Source organism: Tamandua tetradactyla, chromosome 3 (assembly GCF_023851605.1).
Source record: "Tamandua tetradactyla isolate mTamTet1 chromosome 3, mTamTet1.pri, whole genome shotgun sequence".
NCBI lineage: Eukaryota > Metazoa > Chordata > Mammalia > Pilosa > Myrmecophagidae > Tamandua > Tamandua tetradactyla.
In genome coordinates this window covers 151,695,719-151,719,924 of record NC_135329.1, presented here as the reverse complement: position 1 = coordinate 151,719,924, position 24,206 = coordinate 151,695,719, and the positions used below count along the sequence as shown (strand labels likewise).

At 34.7% G+C, this 24,206-nt stretch overlaps 1 protein-coding gene across 2 annotated transcripts in view; it reads left to right on the top strand.

Annotated features, from left to right (window-relative positions):
• Window positions 1-24,206, top strand: part of SESTD1 (SEC14 and spectrin domain containing 1) — a 161,411-nt gene that overhangs the window by 84,109 nt on the left and 53,096 nt on the right. For both annotated transcript variants that reach the window (XM_077154317.1, XM_077154318.1), the window contains 3 exons: window positions 8,233-8,346; window positions 9,588-9,685; window positions 11,963-12,018. In XM_077154317.1, the coding sequence (XP_077010432.1) occupies window positions 8,233-8,346; window positions 9,588-9,685; window positions 11,963-12,018 (268 nt within the window). The remainder of the gene's footprint in view (window positions 1-8,232; window positions 8,347-9,587; window positions 9,686-11,962; window positions 12,019-24,206) is intronic.

Genomic DNA, 24,206 nt, shown 5'->3' with positions numbered 1-24,206 from the left:
TGAATTGATGACAAATTTAGCAAGTACTTTATTTCCTCATAGAACAAATATATATTTGTTGGTTTCATATTAGTATATATCTAGTTAATGAATTGCTAGAAAATTTTAAAGAAAGAAAAATCCTTTTTCTGTGATCAGGTTTAATCTTCCTACTGTGAAGGTCTCTGACTTAATCCCAAAAGGAGTTGATGACCAATTAAATGGCCTAACTCCACTTACTGTTTAGTGTTTAACATCATGCCTGTCTCTTAAGAACTCGTCAAAAGAAATTGCCTTGGAGCAAGAGGATAATCAAATAAAGCCCTCTGTGACGAGTTTTTCACTAAGAGAAAACCATTTTCTGTGTTTGTTTTATTCCAAGATGTTTATTTTAAGTTAGCTCCCATTATTACTTAAAAGCAAAACAGGAAAAACTGAGATGTTTTGAAATCCTCATAGTCCAAAGATAACATTAAATTGACATTTAAAATAGATAGGTATAATATAGCATTTGTGTTATAACTTAACAAAAATGTAATTTGATGTTCTCTAATTACTACTTTTTTTTTAAGTGGAAAGGATAGCACATGAACTATCTCAGCTTTCCTGTCATTGCAACTTCCGGATTTTCTTTTGTTCTCCCTCTAACTTTTTAATTTTGTGTCTCAGAAGAGTTGCTCTTTCTCCTGTCTGAGACTGAGATCTCAGTGTGCCACTTCTATCAGTCTTTCCCTCCTCTTTTGATTCATTACGTAGGCAATATTGCTTGATTGATTACCCAAGTGGCTGAATTCAGTCTCTAGGTTGACTGATAGTCCTGACCATCTAATCACATACTTGATCTTTCTGACATGGCCAGCCTGCACTCTGAGTCATCTTGCTAGCATAGGTGTAGTCCAAGGGCACTCTGAATAACAAATACACTACAAATATTCTGAAAAATAAAGACTTGGTGATTACCTTCTAAGAGCCAGGATAAAGCTCTGATGTCTCTTTGGGTGAGGCCAAATATCGTGCCACAAAATTCCTAAATAATATATTTTAGTTTTGCTTATTTTTTGAGCTTTATAAAAGTGATGTACTTTTAGTCTTTACTGACTTGCTTTTTCTTACTCATCATTTTATGTCTGAGGATTCATGCCTAGTTTTTGCAGTAGATATAGTTGATTCATTTTCATACCGAATGATATTCCTTTGTATGAATAAGCACAGTTTACTTATTCTCCTGTTGGTGGACATTTGGATTGTTTCCATTCTTATGTCATTATGAATGATGCTGCTCTAGACATTCTTGTATACTTCTCTGATAAACATGTTTAAGATTTTCTGTGTTTATAGAATATCCAGGCATAGGTTATACACATGTTCAAGTAATTCAAGATAATGTAATTTGTTTTCCAAAGAAGTATTCCAGTTTATATATACACTTACAGTGTGTAAGAATTCCCACAGCTCCACAACGCTTGTTAGACTTGATGTTAATAGATTTAATTTTTGCAAGTTATGTCTTTAATGTGTGTTTCCTTAATTACTTCTGAGGTTGTGACTTTTTTTCATGTTATAGCCATTCATATTTCCTCTTTTGTGGAATGTCCTGTTACAATGACTGTCTTGTTGCAGTCTTGTGCCTTTTTTACCTTCTTTTTGTTTTTTTCTTTCAATTAAATTAGAGTAATTCCTTTTTATTTTGTATCCAAATGAATCCTTTGTCATTTATATGTGCTACAAATATCTTAAGTTTTTTCTTTATGGAATATTTTGATTTAAAGCAAGTCTTAATTTTTAATGTTATTTTTATCAATATTTTATTTCATGGCTAACACTTTTTGTTTCCTTACCCCTCAAATCAGAAAGATACTGTTCTAGTTTGCTAGCTGCCAGAATGCAACCCACCAGAGACAGATTGGCTTTTAATAAAAGGGAATTTATTTTGTTAATTCTTCAGAGGAAAGGCAGCTAACTTTCATCTGAGGTTCTTTCTTACATGGGAAGGCTCAGGGTAATCTCTGCTGGCCTTCTCTCCAGGCCCCTCTCGGTTCCAACAACTTTCCCTGGGGTGATTCCTTTCTGCATCTCCAAAGTCCTGGGCTGAGCTGCGAGTGCTAAGATGAGGTATGCCAAGCTGTTTAGGCTGTGCTACATTGCGCTCTTTCATTTAAGCACCAGCCAATTAAGTCAAACGTCATTCATTGCAGCAGGCATGCCTCCTAGCTGACTGCAGATGTAATCAGCGACAAGATGATGCTCACGTACCATTGGCTCATATCCACAGCAACCGAATTAGGTGCCTTCACCTGGCCAAACTGACAACTGTTTGTAACTACCATGGTATATTCTCCTATTTTCTTCCAAGGATATTTAAATTTTTTTCTTTCACATGTAAATCTCTAATCCTTAGGGATTAATTTTTAATTTTTATGTTTGGTGTGAGAGGGAAATTCAGTTTATTTTTTTTGCTTCTTTTTTGGAACTAATAACCAATTCTCTAAGCACTAATAACTTAGTCATAATTTATCTTTTTTTTATTTGCCATTGGTTTGCTTTCTTTTTTTCAGAATTTTTTTGCATCTCTGAGATTGACTTTGATATTTTCTTTTCTCAAATTGTAATTGACTATCAATATCATTCTAGTCTTAAATGAGTTGGTTGTATTCCTTGCATTTCTGTTATCGGGAAGCAAATATTTGAGATCAAAGTAAATGTTCTGTATTTGAGACTCACTGTAAAATCCGTGTGGTCTGGTATTTTCTTTCTGGAAAGATTTTTTTAAAAGAGACACTTTTATTTATGTTGTTTAGTTTTTAAATGTTTTTTTATTATGAACAATTTTGAAAGAAAAATGTCAACGAAATATTATAATGAACTCCATGAATTCCTATACCCATTTCCAACAACTGTTAATCTTGGCCCATCCTCACCCCCACCTACCCTCTCCAACATTTATGAGCAAATTGGAGACGACATGTTATTTTATCTGTAAATATCTAAATATGTGTCTTTAAATTGAAAAGATTATTTTAAAAATTATATCCCAATACCATTATCAAACCTTAAAAGAAATAGTTCCTTAAGCCCAATGAGCCACTAATTTCTAATTATTTTGTAAATGTTATAAAAGAATTTGTTATTTGAAATATTATATGTAGTTTAAAAGTTTATTAATGAATATATGTGTAAGTTACACACATAGATTGTATTCATTTATTTATATAAGGGTCCACATATACCATACATTATGATTGGTTGAGATGACTTTCCAAGTGGATAGCATTTGAAACTCTTGTTAATGACTTTTTTATTTGATTTATTATTGATTTTAACTTAATTTTATTGTGGTCATAGAATGTATCACTAAGATGCCAGTCCTTTGAAATTTGCCAAGATTTCCTTTATGGTCCAATATCTAGTCAAGTTTTAAAATATTTCATGTTTGCTTGAAAAGAATATGCAGTTGTCATATTATTGGCTGTGGGGTTCTCTATCAGTCCATTAAATTAATCTTTAGTTTCTTTCTTACTCTCTTAAACATTTTTTTTTTCCTTGAAGAAACCAGGTTGTTTGTCCTGTAGCGTTTCCTGTGGTCTGCATTTTGCAGCTAGCATCCCTGTGGTGTAGTTTAGCATTTTCTTCGGCCTTTTCGAACCTCTGTTTCCATAAATTGATAGTTAGATCTAGACAATTGATTAGATTTATATTTGATTATATTTTCCCAGGGCTGTTTATGTGTGGTGAAGTGTCTTTTGATCATAAGGCTTTGAAAACCTAGTTATCTTCTTTGCAGTGATGGTAACAGCATTGCTCGTCATTGCCTAGTCTCTTTTGTTCATTAAGAATTGTAAAATTGTAACATTCTATCCTATTAATCCTTCTTCACATATTAGCTGGATTACTTCTATAATGAGAAACTTGCTGTCATATGTAATTTGTTTATCCAGTGGTGCAATTTGTGTATGAAAGGTGAGGTAAATGATTATTCCTTTTATTTACTGGTTTTTTAATATAGTAAGTCTGTTCCCTATCATAGTTCACTGGTGATCATTTTTAGTATTTAACAGTTCAATTCATTGCATTTATTATTCTTACTGAAGTGCAGATTGTCCCATCTTTGGTCAGTAGGAGCCTTTCCAAATCCTTTTGGCACAGCCCTAGTACTCTTTGGTAACTTTCTTTTTGTTTGGATGAGATGATGTTCCAAGCTCATCTTTTGTATTTCCAGCCCCAGATCTAGAATTAATCATTTCTCTTAGGAGTCCTTGTTCCTTTTAGTGGGACATGGTATTGTAAATCATAATCTGGGACTAAGGATGCACATTTCTGTAGGATTGGTCATTTCTAAATTTCTTCATGAACAGAGTGTGTGTTTTTATTTAAGATGAAATATATCACAAATTTAAACTGATTTTTCCAATTCAAGTTGAAGACCATACGGGCTTCATTTCTTCTGTTTCATATCTGTTTCTCCTTTGTTTCTTGACAAGCAACCCTTTTCTTAAGGACCACTACGATAGCAGAATTAGAGTATCCTATATTACTCATTAATTTTTTCCACATCAAGGATTTCAGATTAGCAATACCGAAATGCCATTAACAGTATGGTTACTGAAAATGGAAAGGATCTAGTGATCCAATTTAATGTGTATAGGTCTTCCATCTTTTTTACGTCTGCTTTGGCAAAGTATACTTTTTTTTCCCTATTTATCCATTTCTTCTAAATTTTCATAGTTTCAGCATGAAATTGTCCTATATCCTTATGTTTCAAAACATTGCTATAATTGTAGTTTTGGTCTTTTTCATTCTTATTATTGCTTTTTTGAACTTATCAGAAGTTTGTTAGTTTTGTGTGTCTTTAATTTTAAATAACTTTTAGCTCTATTGAACCTCTATAACATCTTTATTTTCTATTTCACTAATTTCATCTCTCTTAGCGCCTTTCTGTTTTCTTTGGATATATTCCATTTTTTCCCTAATTTCTTAGGAAATGTTCATTATTCATTAGCCTTTCTTCTCTAATAGAAACATTTAAGGTTATTAATTTTCATTTCATTTATTGTTAGAAATAGCAATTTGTTGTAATCTCTAACTATGATAGTGTCCATTTTTTTCTTGAAAAAAATTTTTTTTTTGCATGGGCAGGCACCAGGAATTGAACCTCGGTCTCTGGCATGGCAGGCAAGAACTCTGCCTGCGGAGTCACTGTGGCCCACCCTTTTGGAATTTTTGATATGCTTTTGGTATCTTTCTGAAGATGCACACTCCAACTTTTAGCAAAGTTGTTTGCAGTCTTGATAAATTTCACTCATTTGTTGTTTTCATGTATACTGTGGATGCGTACCTGGTTTTGCATACTGGGTATGTTTCTGAAGAATTTGGTATTGCGGTCTTAATTTTGTTTTTTTTCTTCTGTACTTCTTCCCCAAGTTCTTCTTAAGTTTTTCTTTATTATTTTTTAAGTCAAGCTTATAGTGGCATAATTCACATACATTAAAATTTATCCTTTTTGGCATACAGATTTATGAATTTGAGAAAGACATTGTTCTAGTTTGCTAGCTGCCAGAATGCAATATACCAGAAGCAAAAGGGCTTTTAAAAAGGGGAATTTAATAAGTTGCTAGTTTACAGTTTTAAGGCTGAGAAAATGTCCCAATTAAAACAAGTCTATAGAAATGTCCAATCACAGGCATCCAGGGAAAGATACCTTGGTTCAAGAAGGCCTATGAAGTTCAGGGTTTCTCTCTCAAGTGAGAAGGGACATAGTGAACACAGAGTTCCTCTCTCATCTGGAAGGGCACATGGCAAACTCAGTGTCATCTGCTAGCTTCCTCTCCTGGCTTCCTGTTTCATGAAGCTCCCCGGGAGGTGTTTTTCTTCTTCATCTCCAGAGGTCACTGGCTGATGGACTCTCTGCTTCTTGTGGCCATGTCATTCTCTGCTTTCTCAGAATCTCTGGCTTTCTCCAAACTGTTTCCTTGTTTATAGGATTCCAGTAAACTAATCAGGCCCCACCCAAATGGCTGAGACACGCCTCCATCTACTCCAGCTTAACAACCACTCTTGATTAAATCACACCCCCCGGGGGGAGATGATCTAATTATCTTTATATCCTTATCCTAATCCTTATCTGAATAAGGATTAGAAGAAACAGCTGCCTTTACAAAATGGGATTAGGATTAAAAATGGCTTTTCTAGGGTACATACATCATTTCAAATCAGCACACGCATCTGCTCATATACTCCTCACCAGTCAAGATACAGAACAGTTTGATCATTTCAGAAACTCTGTTCTTGTTATGTGTAGTCATCCCTTCCTCTGTGCTCTCCTTGGTGCCTGTCTTTTCTTCTTTTTCAGACCTGTTGATTTCCCTCTGACTTTAGCTGTCCATTCCAGAAACATTCTAATTCTGTAGATTATCTGGCTCTTTGCTGTTGTTAGGGTGGGAATTGTACTCTTTCCAGCTTTCTCTATTGTAGGTAGAAGCTGGATGCCTGTTATTTTTCTTGTGAATTCATTTTTGGTGAACTCAAATTTCCATGTATCATTTTTGTTTTAACACTACCATTTGAATATCTTTCTCCCACAGATATATTTTCTTTTGTAGTCACATTTATCTTCATTGAAATTGTATTTAGCTCTTCCATGGTCTCTAAGGTTCTTCTATAACATGTACTTGAAAACATTTCAAGTTTAGAATTAAAACATAATTTTTAAAAACCTTTTTATTGTATACTATAACGTATAAATAATGCAGAGAAATAAAAAAAAAACAATAGTTTTCAAAAGCACACCTCAACAAGAAGTTATAGGACAGATCCCAGAGTTTGTCATGGGCCACCACATAGTCCTGTCAGATTTTTCCTTCTAGTTGCTCCAGAATATAGGAAGTTAGAAGGCTTAAATATTTTTTTATCACAACAATTGACTTTTTTTCTTTCTTTTATGTGAAAAATAACATATGTACAAAACAAATTTCAAAGCATAGCACCACAATTAGTTGTAGAACATATTTCACCATTTAACATGGGTTTTTAATTCCACAGTTTTAGATTTTTACTTCTAGCTGCTCTAAGATACTGGGGACTAAAAGAGTTATCAATTTAATGGTTCAGCAATCATATTCATTTGTTAAATCCTATCTTCTCTATATAATTACACCATCATCTTTGAGTTTTCTATCCCTCTCTTTAGGGGTGTTTGGGCTACAGCCGTTATAACTTTTCACATTGTAAGACTCTGTCACTAACATGGGGTAGGGAGATGGAACTATCTGATATTCTGAAGAGACTGGCCCTCTAGCTTTCAGGACGGATCTGGTTCAGGGACCCATTTGGAGGTTGTAGGTTTTTGGAAAGTTACACTAGTGCATGGAACCCTTGTGGAATCTTACATATTGCCCTAGGTGTTCTTCAGGATTGGCTGGAATGGTCCTGGGTGGGGTTTGGCAAGTTATGATAAGGAGCAGTGTCTAACTGAAGCTTGCATAAGTGCAACCTCAGAGTAGCGTCTCGACTCTATTTGAACTCTATCTGCCACTGATACTTAATTAGTTACACTTCTTTTCCCCCTTTTGGTCAGGATAAAATTGTTGATCCCACAGTGCCAGGGCCGAATTCATCCCTGGGAATCGTCTCACATGCTGTCAGGGAGACTTACACCCCTGAATGTCATGTCCCACATAGGGGGGAGGGCAATGATTTCACTTGCAGAGTTGGGCTATAATTTTAATATGTAAGTTTCAAGTTTAAAAATTCTCTGATGTTCCAATTTTTATTTCTGATTTTCATATTAAATTTTGGCATTTATTAGGTTGAGTTTTATCCTACTATTAGATGATTTGTTTTGTTCATATACATCAAGAATGTTAGAGAAACTTTTATTGCCAGATTTATTGTTCATTTATGCTCATCATTTTAGTATCCCTTGCTGATTTTGAGTCTCTGTGAAAATCTTTGAAGATTACATCATTGTATTAAGGAGATTGATGTTTATCAAGAAATTGATATTAATATATTTATAAAATACTTTAACTGAACTAGTATCTCGTTTTTGAAATGTAGTATTATAAATGGTTTATGATAGGTTATTTTCTAGCAGGTATTCTCAATTTAATTGATTTTAAACGCTTTTGTATTAATTAAATGATAACAAGTCATATTGGAAAGAATATAGCATTTTTTAACCTAATTTTACTTCCTTGCTACTTTCATGGGCTTTTAAAAGAGGTTTGCTAAATGTTTCTTTTCCTTTAATCTTTACAGGTTATTTTAGTGTCTGCCAATAAATTGACTCGTTACATAGAACCATGCCAGTTGACAGAAGATTTTGGTGGGAGTCTGACCTATGATCACATGGACTGGTTAAATAAGAGGCTGGTTGGTATAACAATGAGATAAAATATTTTTACATATAGATAAGACATTTGATAACATTTTAGTCAAATAGAAATATAGATTGTTTTAGTTTTTGCAAAAAGAGGAAATAAAATACAGTATATAGCTCACAATAACCTAACACTTGAAGGCAAATATGCTGGAGTCAGACTTGCTTGATTAGATTACTGATCTTGCCCTTTGTTGTTTTATGACTTAAAGCAATTTAACCTGTCTGTGTCTTAGTTTCTGTGATGATAATAATAGTATGTATCTTAAGGGATTGTGGGTAAGGTAAAATGAGTACACATATAAAGCACTTAAAACAGCTCCTGGCATGACATAGGAGCATTATTTGTTAGCTATTGCTATTGTTAATAGTAGCAATAATATTATTCACATCTGTAAAGAGTTAGGGTGGCATAATTTCTTGAGGTAATCTAGTTGATCTACTATTTTCAGAGAGGAACCTGTCAACCTGAAGAGAATAAGCTTTCATTTCTGAAAATGTATCTTCTTTGTCATGCCACACTTCTAAAATCTGCTACTCTGTATAATACAACACTGTTCTATTGAACTGCAGGGTGCTGGAAGAGCAAACTTCAAATTAACCCTAGATTTAGATTATATGCTAATTCGTTGAAGGGTAATGAATTTTCAGGAATCTCAGAATGAATAGTTATTTCTGTTTTCATAGTATTCAGACAATTATGTCAAACAAGTACCTACTTTATTATATATTTATTATGTTTAAACAGACTTTCTCAAATTCCTTTTAATAAATACTTTAAGAAGTCATGTCAAAATTATTACTAAATTACTTTTATGCTGTATGCGTATATATTCCATGCAACCAGTATGGATTGGTGATAGCAAAGTAACATAAAGTAATGTTCTATAAACATTCATAAAGAAATTCCCTGTAAATGGAATTAGATACTTAGAACTGGTCCAAATAATATTCCTACAGTTAAAACTGTTAGTGGATATCTGCTTAAAGAGACACAAGAATAAAAATAAACTTATTGAGGAATAAAAATAATTTCTTAATTTATTCAAATTTGAAAAAAAAATTCTTATAGATTGCAACTGTTGATTGTTTTAGGAAATGGTTTTGTCTTCTCTTGTGTGCATTGATGCTCTGGCAGTCTTGGCTGATTAGTTCTGTTCTTACCTGAAAATTCTTGAGTACATCTTAACTTTTAAGATTATGCTTAGTATGTTAATAAAATGTCATATTGTAGGTTTTTGAGAAGTTTACAAAGGAATCTACATCATTGTTAGACGAACTTGCTTTGATTAACAATGGAAGTGATAAAGGAAATCAGCAAGAGAAAGAGAGGTAGGTGGTGGTGTCATGTAATATATACTTGCAAAACTATGATTAAACAGAAAAAACACCTCTATTGTTAATGCTTGGCAAAAGAAGTAAGGCAACAAGTCTCCAATCAAAATTGACATGCCGAAGTTGAATTAAAGTTATTTTTCAATCTGTGAGAATTTTCTTTATATGAAACTTATTCAGGGACTTGGCTCAAAGTTTCTTTTACAAAAGCCGTTTTTCTTGATGAATAATAATTTTCTTGATGATTATTGATGAATAATAATAATATTTACCTTTTTCTGATGCTGAGTAAAATGTTAAGTTGAACATGTTCATTGTCAACAATTTTGTCAATATGAAACAATATGAAACAATATGAAACTTTCTGCCTTTTTAGAGTTCTACTTTGCTTAGTAAGGAAAAAATTTACAGGCTGAAATAAAGTTACATTTAACCTTATTTAAATATTTAAATATCTAGCTTGCAGAACTTTCTCTAATCTTGCAACCTCTGATATTTATTAGTTCAACTTGAGGAACTTAGTGTTTTATGACACTGGTTGACGTAATTGTTCAGTTATATTATCTAAATGCAACTACCTAGATTTATAATTTTACCAGGTTTCAATTGAACTTTACAACCTTGCTAATTTTTTTTTTTCCTCTTGGTAAACCAGGTCTTTCTCTCCATGTAAAAAACATATTAGGAAACAAATGAATTCTTTCTGGTTTCTCATTAACGAAGTGGTCACTAGGACAGTAATTTTTCATTAGTAAATTTGAAAGAATCAGTGCTTATCCTTGTCTGTCTTCCATGATATCCACCTTGAAAATATGATGTGACCTTGCTAAAATGCATCTTCTTACTATATGAATTCACATATGGCCATGTATCAACTAGTTGAGGTAATAAGGTAAGAGGGGTATGAGGTCATAGTTTAATACCAAATCCTGGTAAGAATAAAGGCAAAATGTGAAAACAGTGGTTTAAATGTAAATCTGTTTAAGTTAAAACAAATATTTAGAAACACTACTATCCTACAGTTGCCATGTAAAATGTAAAAAGTTTATATATGTATAAATATATGAATTGTCTTTATATGTGTATATGTGCACACACATAGATATCACATATATATGCTTTGGTTTAGGAATTAAAAATGTCTCATAAGTTACTTGACAGAAATTAGTCAAATTTTTTTGGTCAAAAATTTTGGTATATGCCATGTGTATTGTATCTCCTTCCCTGAGTATGACTGTGAATATTTATATATTAAAGGTACTGAGAAGCACTGTAGTTATAAGCTGTTTAAGTGCTTCCTGTAGTTGCTTGCCAGTGGAGCCATTTTTCTCCACTTAGTAATATCTTACTTAGTGTTTTGGGAAACCATTTGGGAAATGTTAATTTGCGTGATTACGTAAAATATCAAATAAAGATACTGTTTTTGCCCATCCCTCCCCAAGGAACTCAAGAGTTGTTATTGGCTTCGTTTCTCAAACTCTAAATAATAAGGTTTCTTCTCTTGCAAATTTGCACCATCCTTTTGTATCAATCTCCAGGAAACATCTAAACTATTGTAGAAATGAGGCCTGGATCAATTTACTGCCAAAAATGAAAGATTTTGAGCAAGACTGGTCAGTTACAGCAGCAGGTCCTTGGCCTTCATTTGCCATGCCCCTAGTCTTTCCATTGACTTCTACTTCCTATATGTATTTAAGAAAATAAGACAGACGTCTTGCCTAGTTATCCAAATGCAAAAGAAACATAATTAGAACAGGGAAGAGAGTAGAACTGTTACGACACCAATATTATAGCTGATGATATCTCATACACAAACACACACACAAGCATGCATTCCCACATGGAAGATAATATTTGTGGTTAGAAAATTTGCTGTAGATAAGTAAACCTTTCATCCAGGGATGTCTGGGTAGATTTTTAATGTTCTGTTTCTGGGTTCCTATATGGTTTACGAATTTCATTTTGAAACAGATATTCAGTGAATAAACTGTGAAATAGAATAGATTCCTTTGATATACTTTATATAATGCTATACTTAATAAGAATAAACTGTTTCTCTAAGTGAAATATTTAACGATTTATCACATTGGTATATTTCGGCTATTGGTATTATCTACTGGGCCTCCTTAGGCTTAAGAGAAATATGCTGGTAGAATAGTATGCATCAGATTTTCATGTTTTTATGTTCCTGTTTTAATATGTATGTGTAAAGGATTTTCTTAGATAATATACTTAGAAATACAGCTTTTAAAAATTACTTTTGATGCTTGCCAGGTCTGTAGATCTAAACTTCCTGCCATCGGTTGATCCTGAAACAGTTCTTCAGACAGGTAAGATGAAAAAACATTTATTAGTGATAATCCTAACCCAATAAACAATTCATAGATCAGTAGGTTCATTAAATAAACATTAACTGAGCATGTATTATGTGTGAAGTGTTCCAGGAGAAATTTCTCAAACTGTCTTTTGGTTTAATTGTGTTAATATACTTTATAACCTTAAAAAATATATATCAGTAATGATAACAGTTAAATTATCTCTTGAAATATTTGAATTTACTTCCTGATTTGTGAAATGGATATAGAAATTTCCATTTCATTTGGTTGCTAGGAGGATTTTGTGAGGTAAAAATAGCTAATATTTATGTGCCAGGCATTGTACTTAACATTTTTTATATATTTTCATATTTAATTCTCCTAAAAATTCTTTCAGATAATTGTTATTTTCCAAATAACTAGCTCAAGATAAAGTGACTATTAAGCTCTGTCACAATAGCTCAAAACAAGTCTAAATCCGGAGCCACTAACTGTACAACTTTACAACATCTTTGTAAAAACACTTAGTACCTTGCAGTGGCCTTGCATGTAGTAATTATTCAGTGCTGTGTGGTATGTATCTTCCAAACCAAATATCTGTAGTAGCTGTTTCACAAATTCTAGGAGATAAATTGGAATTCTTTCAAGTGGAAATATCTTAATTTAATTAATTTATTTTTTTAAACAGTTTTATTCACACCATACATTCTATCCAAAGTCTACAATCTATGGCTCTCAATATAATCACAGAGCTGTGCTTACAGCATTACAATCAATTTTTATAACTTCAGAAAGAAAAATCCATGTCCCTTATGCCCCCTATTAATGACTACTAGCCTTAGTGTGGTACTTTTGATACAATTGATGGAGGAACATTAAGATATAACTGTTAACTGTAGGTTATAGTTTACGTTAGTTGGATTTTTTTTCATCTACCATCCTCTTATTAACACCTTGTAGTTGTGGCATACATTTGTTCTCATTCATGAAATAACATTCTTGTATTTGTACTATTAACTGCCTTCATCATCCAGAATGGGGATGTTATGTTACACAGTCCCTTATTTCATCCTCTAGCTTTCTTTCTAGTGATTTACATGACCCTAAACTTCCCCTTTCACCCACAGTCGCACACATAATTCCAGATGTTACTTACACATATGATAATATGCTACCATTACCTCATCATTTCAAAACAATTATAATCAACCTTATTAAAAAATTCTGCACTAATTAAGCATCAGTTCCCCATTCTCTATTCTCATTCTATCATCTCTCTCTCTCTCTCTCTCTCTCTCTCTCTCTCTCTCTCTCTCTCTCTCTCTCTCTCTCTCTCTCTCTCTCTCTCTTTTTGGCTTGGGCAGGCACCAGGAATCAAACCTGGGTCTCCGGCATGGCAGGTGAGAATTCTGCCACTGAGCCATCGTTGCACCACTCTCTCATTCTATCTTCTGTAACCTATATTAATTCCATGAGTGTTCTCATTATATTTCATATTAGTGAGATCATACAATATTTGCCCTTTTGTGTGTGGTTTATTTCAGTTAACATAATGTCCTCCAGTTCATCCATGTTGTTGCATGCATCAGGACTTAATTCCTTCTTATAGCTAAATAATATTCCATTGTGTGTGTATACTACATTTTGTTTATCCATTTATCAGTTGATGGACATGGGAATTGCTTCCATTTTTTTTTTTTAGCAATTGTGAATAATGCCACTGTGAACATTGGTGTGGAAATGTGTTTGCACTCCTGCTTTCAGTTGTCCTGGGTATATGCCCAGTAGTGGGATTGCTGGATGATAATGGCAGTTCTATATATAGCTTCCTGAAGAACTGCCAGATTGTCTTCCACAGTGGTTGGAATTTTACATTCTGACCAGCAGTGAATAAGTGTTCCAGTTTCTCCACATCCTCTCCAATACTTGTAGTTTCCTCCTTGTTTAATAGTGACCATTCTAGTAGTTATGAAATGATATCTCATTGTGGTTTGGGTTTGCATTTCAATAATAAGTAGTGAAGTTGATCATCTTTTCATGTGTTTTTTTAGCCATTTGTAATTCCTCTTTGGAAAAATGTCTTTTACCCATTTTTAAATTAGACATTTGTTTCTTTTTGTTGAGTTGTAGGATTTTCTTATATATTTTGGATATCAAATCCTTGTCAGATATGTGGCTTCCAAATATTTTTTCCCATTGAGTAGGCTACCTTTGCTTTCTTGACAAAGCCCTTTGAAGCACAGAAGTGTTCAATTTTTGAGGAGGCCCTATTTATTTTTCTTTTGTTGCTTGTGCTTTGCATGTAAGGTCTAAGAAACCACTACCCTTCTCACTAGATCTTGAATGTGCTTTCTGACATTTTCTTCTAGAAGTTTTATGGCATTGGCTGTTAAATTTAGGTCTTTCATCCATTTTGAGTTATTTTTTTGTATAGGGTGTGAGATGGGGGTCCTCTTTCATTGTTCGAGATACGGATATCTAGGACAGCACCATTTATTGAAGAAACTGTTCTGTCCCAGTAAATGGTCTTGGCTACCTTATCAAAAATCAGTTGACAATAGATCTGAGGGTCTATATCTGAACTCTAAGTTTGATTCCATTGATCAATATGCCTCTCTTTTTGCCAGGAACATATATTTTGACCACCGTATCTTTGTAATATGCTTTAAAATCAGGAAGCTTGAGTCCTCCAACTTCATTCTACTTTTTCAAGATGTTTTTGGCTATCTGAGGCCCCTTTCCCTTCCAAATGGATGTGATAGTAGGCTTTTCCATTTCTGCAAGTAGGCTGTTGGAAATTTGATTGGGATTGCATTGAATTTGTAAATTAATTTGTAGAATTGACTTCTTAACATTTTGCCTTCCAATCCATGAACACGGAATGTCTTTCCATTTATTTAGAACTTTTATTTCTTTTACAGTGTTTTGTAGTTTTCTGAGTACAGTCCTTTACATACTTGGTTAAGTTTATTTGAATCTTTTAGTTGCTATTGTAAATAATTTTTTCTTGATTACCTCCTTGTATAGCTCATTATTAGTGTATAGAAACACTACTGATTTTTTCCTGTTGCTCTGGAAACAATGAGTGGGCCAATGAGTTCAGCATTTCTCTCTCAACTGGGAAGGCACGTGGTGAACCTGGCAATAGTCTGCTAGCTTTCTTTCCAGGCCTCTTGCTTCATGAAGCTCCCCGGAAGGCATTTTCCTTCCTCATGTCCAAAGGTCGCTGGCTAGTGGACTCTGTGGTTGTCTCGTCATTCTGTCACAGTTCTGCAGCTCTCTCCTCATTCTCAAAAGGGACACTGTCTGAAATGTCTCCTCTCTTATAGGATTCCAGTTAACTAATCAAGACCCACATAGAATGGGTGGATACCCGTCTTCGTCTAATCAAGTTTGATATCCACAATTGATTGTGTTAACATCTCTGTGAAGATAACCTAATCAAGTTTCCGGCCTATACTACTAAATAAGAACTAAAAGAAACCGTTGCTTTCACAGGATTAATTAGGATTAAAACATGGCTTTCCTAGGGTACATAAATCCTTTCAAACCAGCACACCATCCCATACCCTCATCTATTTATTTTTTTCCCTTTCTTACTCATCTGTCCAAACATTGGATAAAATGAGTGTCAGTCACAAGGTTTTCACAGTCACATGGTTATACCTTAAAAGCTCCATATTATTGAGTCATTTTCAAGAATTAAGGACTTCTTCCTCTCTGATTTGGATGCCTTTTGTTTCTTTTTCTTTTCTAACTGCTCTAGGTAGAACTTCGAGCACAGTGTTGAATAGCAGTGGTGACAGTGGTAATCCTTGTCTTGTTTCTGATCTTAGAAGGGAGAGCTTTCAGCCTCACATTATTCAATATGATGGTAGCTGTGGGTTTTTCATGGATGCCTTTTAAAAAAATTTATTAATAAAATCAACATACAACACGAACATTCTTAACATGTGAACATTCCATACTTGTGCAATCAGTGGCTCACAATATCATCACATAGTTGTATATTCATCACCATGGTCATTTCTCAGAACACTTACATCACTCCAGAAAAAGAAATAAAAAAGAACAAACTCATATATACCATACCTCTTACCCCTTACCCTTCCATCTCATTGACCATGAGTATTTCCCTCTACCCAATTTATTTTAACATTTATTCCCCCTATTATTTATTTATTTTAATCTGTATTTTTTACTTATTTGTCCATACTGTAGATAAAAGGAGCATCACACTGTCACTCGAAAGTTGTATCATTATACAATCACATTAGAGAAACTTGACAACTAGAACACATCTCTGCGGTTTCAGGCACTTCCCTCTAGCCTTTCTAATGCACCTTAAACTAAAAAGGGGTTATCTATATAATGCATAGGAATAAGCTCCAGAATAACTTCTCAGCTCCATTTGAAATCTCTCAGCCACTGACTTTTTATTTTGTCTCATTTTTCTCTTTCCTCTTTCAGTTGAGAAGGTTTTCTCAATATCTTGATGCTGAGTCCCAGCTCATTCTAGGATTTCTGTCCCATGTTACCAGGGAGGTTTACACCCCTGGGAGTCATGTCCCATGTAGAGAGGGGGAGGGAACTGCGTTTGCTGACCGTTTTGGCTGAGAGATAGGCCACATCTGAGCAACAAAAGAGGTTCTCTGGGGGTGACTCTCGGCCTAATTTTAAGTAGGCTTAACCTGTCTTCTGTGGGGATATGTTTCATATGAAAAAACCTCAAGATTGAGGGTTCAGCCTGTTGGTTTTGTTGTCCTCACTGCTTGTGAGAATATTGCCTTCTCCATATGAGGTAGTTGAATTTTCCCTCTTTCTCACCATTCCCCCAAGGGGACTTTGCAAATACTTTTTTATTCACTGTTCAAATCACACTGGAATTTATCAGGGCATCACTCTGGACAGATCTACAAAATCTCATGCCCTACTCAAGTTTCCATGTACTTACAGTGTTCAATTAAACTGTCTATATTAGTTATATTAGGAAATGCACTAGTGAAAATACAAATTTTGTACCAAATAAACATTTTTTGCTTTAGTCTCACACATAAGTTAAAGTTTGAAAATATGAATTATCATGTTTTCAGCACCCTGCAATATTGGCATTCCTTTGTTCTTATAAAAAAACATTTTTTAATTTGTACATTTAATCACTATCCTGATACACTCTAGGAATTCCTAGATTATACCATTTCAGCCTTTATTGTCTTTCTTTCTGATTTCATTTGTGTACCCATCCTCCTCCTCTGTCATTCTCACATTCAGCTTCATTCAGTGTACTAACATAATTGTATTTAAGTAATATTTTGCTATCCATTTCTGAATTTTTACAATCAGTCCTGTTGCACAATCTGTATCCCTTCAGCTCCAGTTACCCAAAATCTACCCTATTTCTATCTCCTGATGGCCTCTGTTCTTAACTGAAATTCTCCAAGTTCATCCAATAATGGTAGTTCATATCAGTGAGAACATACAATATTTGTTCTTTTGTTTCTGGTTAATCTCACTGAGCGTAATGTCCTCAAGGTCCATCCATGTTGTTATATATTTCATAACTTTATTCTGTCTTACAACTGCATAATATTCCATTGTATGTATATACTACAGACAGCTTGTTTAGCCACTCGTCTGTTGATGGTCATTTGGGCTGTTCCATCTCTTGGCAATTGTAAATAATGCTGCTATAAACATTGTGCTATAAACATGTGCAAACGTATGTTTGTGTCCTTGCCCTCATGTCCTCTGACTAGCAATGGTATTGCCGATCATATTGCATTTCTATGCTTAGCTTCCTGAGGAACCTCCAAACTGTCTTCCAGAGTGGTTGTACCATTTTACGTTCCAACCAACAGCGGATGCATGTGCCTCTTTCTCCACATCCTCTCCGGCACGTGTAGTTTTCTGTTTTATTGATAATGGCCATTCTGGTGGATGAGAGATGATACCTCATTGTGGTTTTGATTTGCATTTCCCTAATAGCCAAGGAAGTTGAGCATCTTTTCATGTGCCTTTTGGCCATTTGTATTTCCTCTTCTCATAAGTGTCTGTTCATGACCTTTGCCCATTTTGTAATTGGGTTGTTTGTCTTTTTGTTGTTGAATTAAACTATCTCTTTTTATATTCTGGATGCTAGACCATTATCTGAGATATCGTTTCCAAATATTGTCTCCCATTGTGTAGGCTGTCTTTTTACTTTCTTGACTAAGTTCCTTGATACACAAAAGTGTTTAATTTTGAGACGTTCTCATTTGTCTATTTCTTTCTTCAGTGCTCATGCTTTGGGTTAAGATCTAGGAAACTGCCTCCTATCATTAAGATTTATAAGATAAAATAATTTTGTTGAGGATTTTTGCATCTATATTCATTAGAGAGATTCGTCTGTAATTTTCTGTTCTCGTTGTATCATGTGATTTTCCTGCTTTGATTTGTTGATATATGGTGTATTACATTAATTGATTTTCTTACGTTGAACCATTCTTGCATACCAGGAGTAAATCCCTCTTGATCATGGCATATAATTCTTTTAATGTGGTGCTGGATTTGATTTGCAGAAATTTTGTTGAGGATTTTTTGCATCTGTATTCATTAGGGAGATTGGTTTGTAATTTTCTTTTCTTGTATTATCTTTGTCTGGCTTTGGTATGAAGGTGATGTTGCCTTCATAGAATGAGTTAGGTAGCTTTCCCTCCTCTTCAATTTTTTTGAAGAGTTTGAGCAGGATTGGTACTAATTCTTTCTGGAATGTTTGGTAGAATCCATATGTGAAGCCATCTGATCCTGGACGTTTCTTTTTTGGGAGCTTCTTAATGACTAATTCAGTTTCTTTACTTGTGATTGGTTTGTTGAGGTCGTCTGTTTCTTCTCGAGTCAATGTTAGCTGTTCATGCCTATCTAGAAAGTTGTCCATTTCATTTGCATTGTCTAAAGTTGATCATAGTATCCTCTCATTACCTCCTTTATTTCTGTGGGGTCAGCAGTTGTATCTCCTCTTCTATTTCTGATTTTATTTATTTGCATCCTCTCTCTTCTTCCTTTTGTCAGCCTCGCTAAGGGTCCATTAGCCCTACTGATTTTCTTATAGAACCAACTTCTTGTTTTGTTGATTTTCTCAGTTGTTTTCATGTTCTCAATTTCATTTATTTCTGCTCTAATCTTCATTATTTCTTTCCTTGTGCTTGATTTGGAGTTAGTTTGCTGTTCTTTCTCTGGTTCTTCCAAGTGAACAGATAATTCCTTGATTTTTGTTCTTTCTTCTTTTTTGATACAGACATTTAGAGCAATAAATGTTCCCTGTTATCACTGTCTTTGCTGCATCCCATAAATTTTGATATGTTGTGCTTTCATTTTCATTCACCCTGAAATATTTACTGATTTCTTTTGTAATGTTGTCGTTGACCCACTGGTTGTTTTAAAAAATGTGTTGTTGAGCCTCCAAATATTTGTGAATTTTTGGCCCTCTGCCTATTATTGATTTCCACCTTCATTCCTTTATGATCTAAGAAAATGTTTTGCATGGTTTCAATCTTTTTGAATTTATTCAGATTTGCTTTGTGACCCAGCATATGGTCTATCCTTGAGAATGATCCATGAGCATTTGATCTATGAGCACAGTGTATCCTGCTGTTGTGGGATGTAATGTTCTAATAAATATCTGTTAATTCTAGTTTGTTTATTGTATTATTCAAATTCTCTGTTTCATTACTGATCCTCTCTCTAGGTGTTCTGTCCATTGATGAGAGCGGGGAATTGAAGTCTCCAACTATTATTGTAGATGTGTCTATTTGTCTTTTCTGTGTTTTCAGTGTTTGCCTCATGTATTTTGGAGCATTTTGGCTTGGTGCATAAATATTGATGATTGTTATGTCTTCTTATTGAATTGTTCCTTTTGTTAATACATAATGTTCTTCTTTGTCTCTTTTGATTGTTGTATATTTGAAGTCTAATTTGTTGGATATTAGTATAGGTATTCCTGCTCTGCTCTTATTGTGTGCAAGAAATATCTTTTCCCAACTTTTCACTTTCAACCTGTGTTTATTCTTGGGTCTAAAATGTGTCTCCTGTAGACAGCATACACTTGGGTCCTGTTTTTTAATCCATTCTGCCAATCTGTATGTTTTGATTGGGGAGTTTAATCCATTAACATTTAGTGTTACTACTGTAAGGGCAGTACTTCTACCATTTTGCCTTTTGGATTTTATATGTCACATCTGATATTTCTCCTTTTACCTTTACTGATAGTCTTCATTTCTACACTCTTCTCCATACCTCTCTCTCCTGTCTTTTCCTGTCTCTAGTGCTCCCTTTAGTATTTCTTGCAGAACCAGTCTCTTGGTCACAAATTCTCTCAGTGGTTTTTTGGCTGAAATGTTTTAATTTCCTCCTCATTTTTGATGGACAATTTTGCTGGATATAGAATTCTTGGATGACACTTTTTCTCTTTTAGTATCTTAAATATATCATCCCCCTGTCTTCTTGCGTCCATGGTTTCTACTGAGAAATCTGCATATAGTCTTATTGGGCTTCCCTTCTTTGTGATGAATTGCTTTTCTCCTTTCAAAATTCTCTTTCTCTTTGACATCTGACATACTGATTAGTAAGTGTCTTGTAGTATGTCTGTTTGGATCTGTTCTGTTTGGGATATGCTGCACTTCTTGGATCTGTAATTTTAAGTCTTTCACAAGAGTTGGGAAATTTTCAGTGATAATTTCCTCCATTAGTCTTTCTCCCCCTCTTCCTTTCTGTTCTCCTTCTGGGACACCCACAACACATATATTCATGTGCTTCATGTTGTCATTCAATTCTCTGTGTCCCTGCTCATATTTTTTTCATTCATTTTGCTATCTTTTCTTTTGCATGTCAGATTTCAGATGTCCCATCTTCCGGTTCACTAATCCTATATTCTGCCCCTTGAAATCTAACAATGTCAGTTTCCATTGTTTTTTCCATCTCTTCTCCTGTGCCTTTCATTCCCATAAGGTCTGTGATTTGTTTTTTCAGACTTTCAATTTCTTCTTTTTGTTTGTCCCTTGACTTCTTTATATCCTCCATCAGTTCATTGATTTGAATTTTCATGAGGTTTTCCATGTCTGTTCGAACATTCTGAATTTATTGTTTCAACTCCAGTATCTCATTTGAATTGTTGGTTTGTACCTTTGACTGGGCCATATCTTCAATTTCCCTAGTATGATTTTCTATTTTTTTGCTGGCGCCTAGGCATTTAGTTTCCTTAATTAGTTTATTCTGCAGATTGTTTTCACTTTTTTTTTTTTTTTTAGAATTTTCTTGCAGGATGACTTTGTTGTCTATTGTTCTTTGACATTCAGTTCAACTTATTCTAGACTTCTGGCTTAGGTTTTGTTTAACAGATCAGAGTTTTTCAGTTCTTGTTTTCTTGTTTCTTGCCCTGCCCCTCTGGTGCCCTTTTTTCCTTCCTTAGGAGGCTATACTTGGGTATTCTATACCCCAACCAGATTTTCCAAGACCAAACTGGCCTCCTGTCAGTAGGGAAGAGTCACCTGCATCAGTTTTCCCCGAGGGTAAGATCCAACAGGTTGAAAGACTTTCCTATGAACACTCTAGACTCTGTGTTTTTCCTACCCTCCCAACATGTGATGCTTCTCTGCCTGCAGGTCCCTCCAGCAGAAGGTGATGTGGTACCTTTAACTTTAGCAGACTATCTCCTGGGGGTGTGGTTGAGACAAAGGAGAGGTTGTAAGCTGGCTTTAATGGCTTCAGTTTTCCAGACCCTGGGGTCTGAATTCTTTGAGGGAGGGATTCTACCTGATCTGGGCCCCACCCCCCCCCTCCTGGAGAAGGCACAGCCTCCAGATAAGCCCTCAGACAAGCTTAATTTCACCCTTGCTTGGAGCGGTTGGAGCCTGAGAAAACTTGCAGGTGTATCCAAAGAGCAGTCAAGCCATAGAAACACAGCCACAAAAAAGAAAAGAAGAAAAAAATCTTTTTCAGAGCAGACCCCATTCCTGGGGTTTGCCAATCAAAAACTTAAGTTGGTATGTTGCTCTGTGTATCTTCAGGTCCTATGTGCCCCCTCCTTTCTTTCAGGGCCCAGACCCTTTCAAGTATTTTGTGCTCTGATCCAAAAAAACCCTCTGTTTTATCTTTCTTTTTCTATTAGCTTCCCCCTACCCCCCACCCCCGCACCGGGGCCAAAATCAGCAACCTCAGCTTTTACTCGAGATTCAGCTGATCTAGGGGCCTGTTTTTAGTCATCAGAATTTGTTAATTAATTCCACAAATTGGAGCTTGGTAGAGCACAACCCCTTGCTGCTAGTAAAGTCCCTTTCCTTTCCCCTCTGCGAAGCAGCCTGTTGAGGAGTTGCACCAGGTGCAATGGCTTGTGGGACTCAGTTCTGGGTAGAATCGCAGCTGGTCCAGCTTGTCCAAACTGGTGTATGCTGTGTGTCCAGTCACTGATGTGGCTCCAGCAGTTGTTCTGTACTGTTCCTGGCTGTTTACTAGCTGCTCTGGAGGATAAATGAAATCCCCCACCCTACTAAGCTGCCATCTTGGCTCCCAACCTCATATATACCTTTTATCTTCTTGATTGAGTTTCCTTCTTGAAGTGTTTTTATCAAGAAAGGATGGAGGATTTTGCAAATGCTTATTCTGCATCAGTACAGAAAAAAAAGGATGATCATGTGGTTTTTCCCTTTCAATATAAGGTGGTGTTATAAAACTGATTTTCTTACATTGAACCACACTTGTGTACCTGAGATTAAATCTGTTTGATCATGATGTACAATTCTTTTAATGTGCCAATGTTTTGTCTCATATATTTTGTTGAGGATTTTTCCATCAATAGTCATTAGAGACATTGGCCTGTAGTTTTCTTTTCTTCTGGTATATTTTTCAGGCTTTATTATTAGGGTAATGTTGGCTTCATAGAATGAGTCAGGTAGTGTTCCCTCTTCAATTTTTTGGAAGAATTTGAGCGGGATCAGTATTAGTTCTTCTTGGAATAATTGGTAGAGTTCACCTGTGAAGCCATATGGTCCTGGGTTTTTATTCTTAGGAGATTTTTGATGACTGATTGAATCTCTTTACTTGTGATTGGTCTGTTAAGGTGTTTGTTCTTCTCAAGTCAGTGTAGGCTGTTCATCTGTGTCTCCATTTTCTCTAATCATTTAGATGTTGGCGTGTAGTTGTTTATAGTATCCACTTATGATCTTTTTTATTTTTATGGGGTCCATGATAATGACAATCCCTCTCATTTCTAATTTTATTTATTTGCATCTTCTCTTTCTTGTTTTTGTCAGTCTAAGTAAGGATTTGTCAGTTTAATTTATATTGTTAAAGAACCAACTTTAGTTTTACTGTTTTTATTTTACTTTTTTGTTCTCTATTTCATTTATTCGCACTCTAATCTTTTTTTCATTCCTTCAACTTGCTTTGGGATTAATTTACTGTTCTTTTTTTAGTTTCTCTAGATGTTTAGTTAGGTCTTTGATTTTAGCCCTTTCTTTTTTAATGTAGGCATTTAGGGCTGTAAATTTTCCTCTCAGCAGTGTCTTTGCTGCATCCCATAAGTATTGATATGTTGTGTTCTTACTTTTATTTGTCTTGAGTTATTTACTGATTTCACTTGCAATTTCTTCTCTGACCCACTGATTGTTTGAGAGTGTTTCAACTTCTATATATTTGTGAATTTTCCAGTTTTCTGGGTATTTCTAGGTTTCCAGCTTCATTCCATTATGATCTAAGAAAGTGCTTTGTATAATTTCAATCTTTTAAAGTTTATCAAGACCTCCATTTTCTGCCACAGTATGTGGTCTCTCATGTTTCATCAGCACTTGAGAAGAATGTATATCCTGCTGTTTGGGTTGCATTGTTCTGTATAAGTCTGTTGAGTCTAGTTCACTTATAGTATTTTGTTTCTCTGTTTCCTTAGTGATCCTCTGTTTAAATACCCTATCTCTTGAAGAGTATGGTGTGTTGAAGTCTCCCACTATTATTGTAGAGACTTCTTTTACTCTCTTCAGTTTTGCCAGTGTTTGCCTTATGTACTTTGGGGCACCTTCATTAGGTGCATAAATATTTGTGATTGTTATTTCTTCTTGTTATTTAAGATTGTGAAAGTCCCTTTAATAAACGTATAGTGTCTTTCTTTTCCTTTTTTGCATTTTTCCATTTAAAGTCTATTTTGTTTGATATTAGTATACATACCCCAGCTTTTTAAA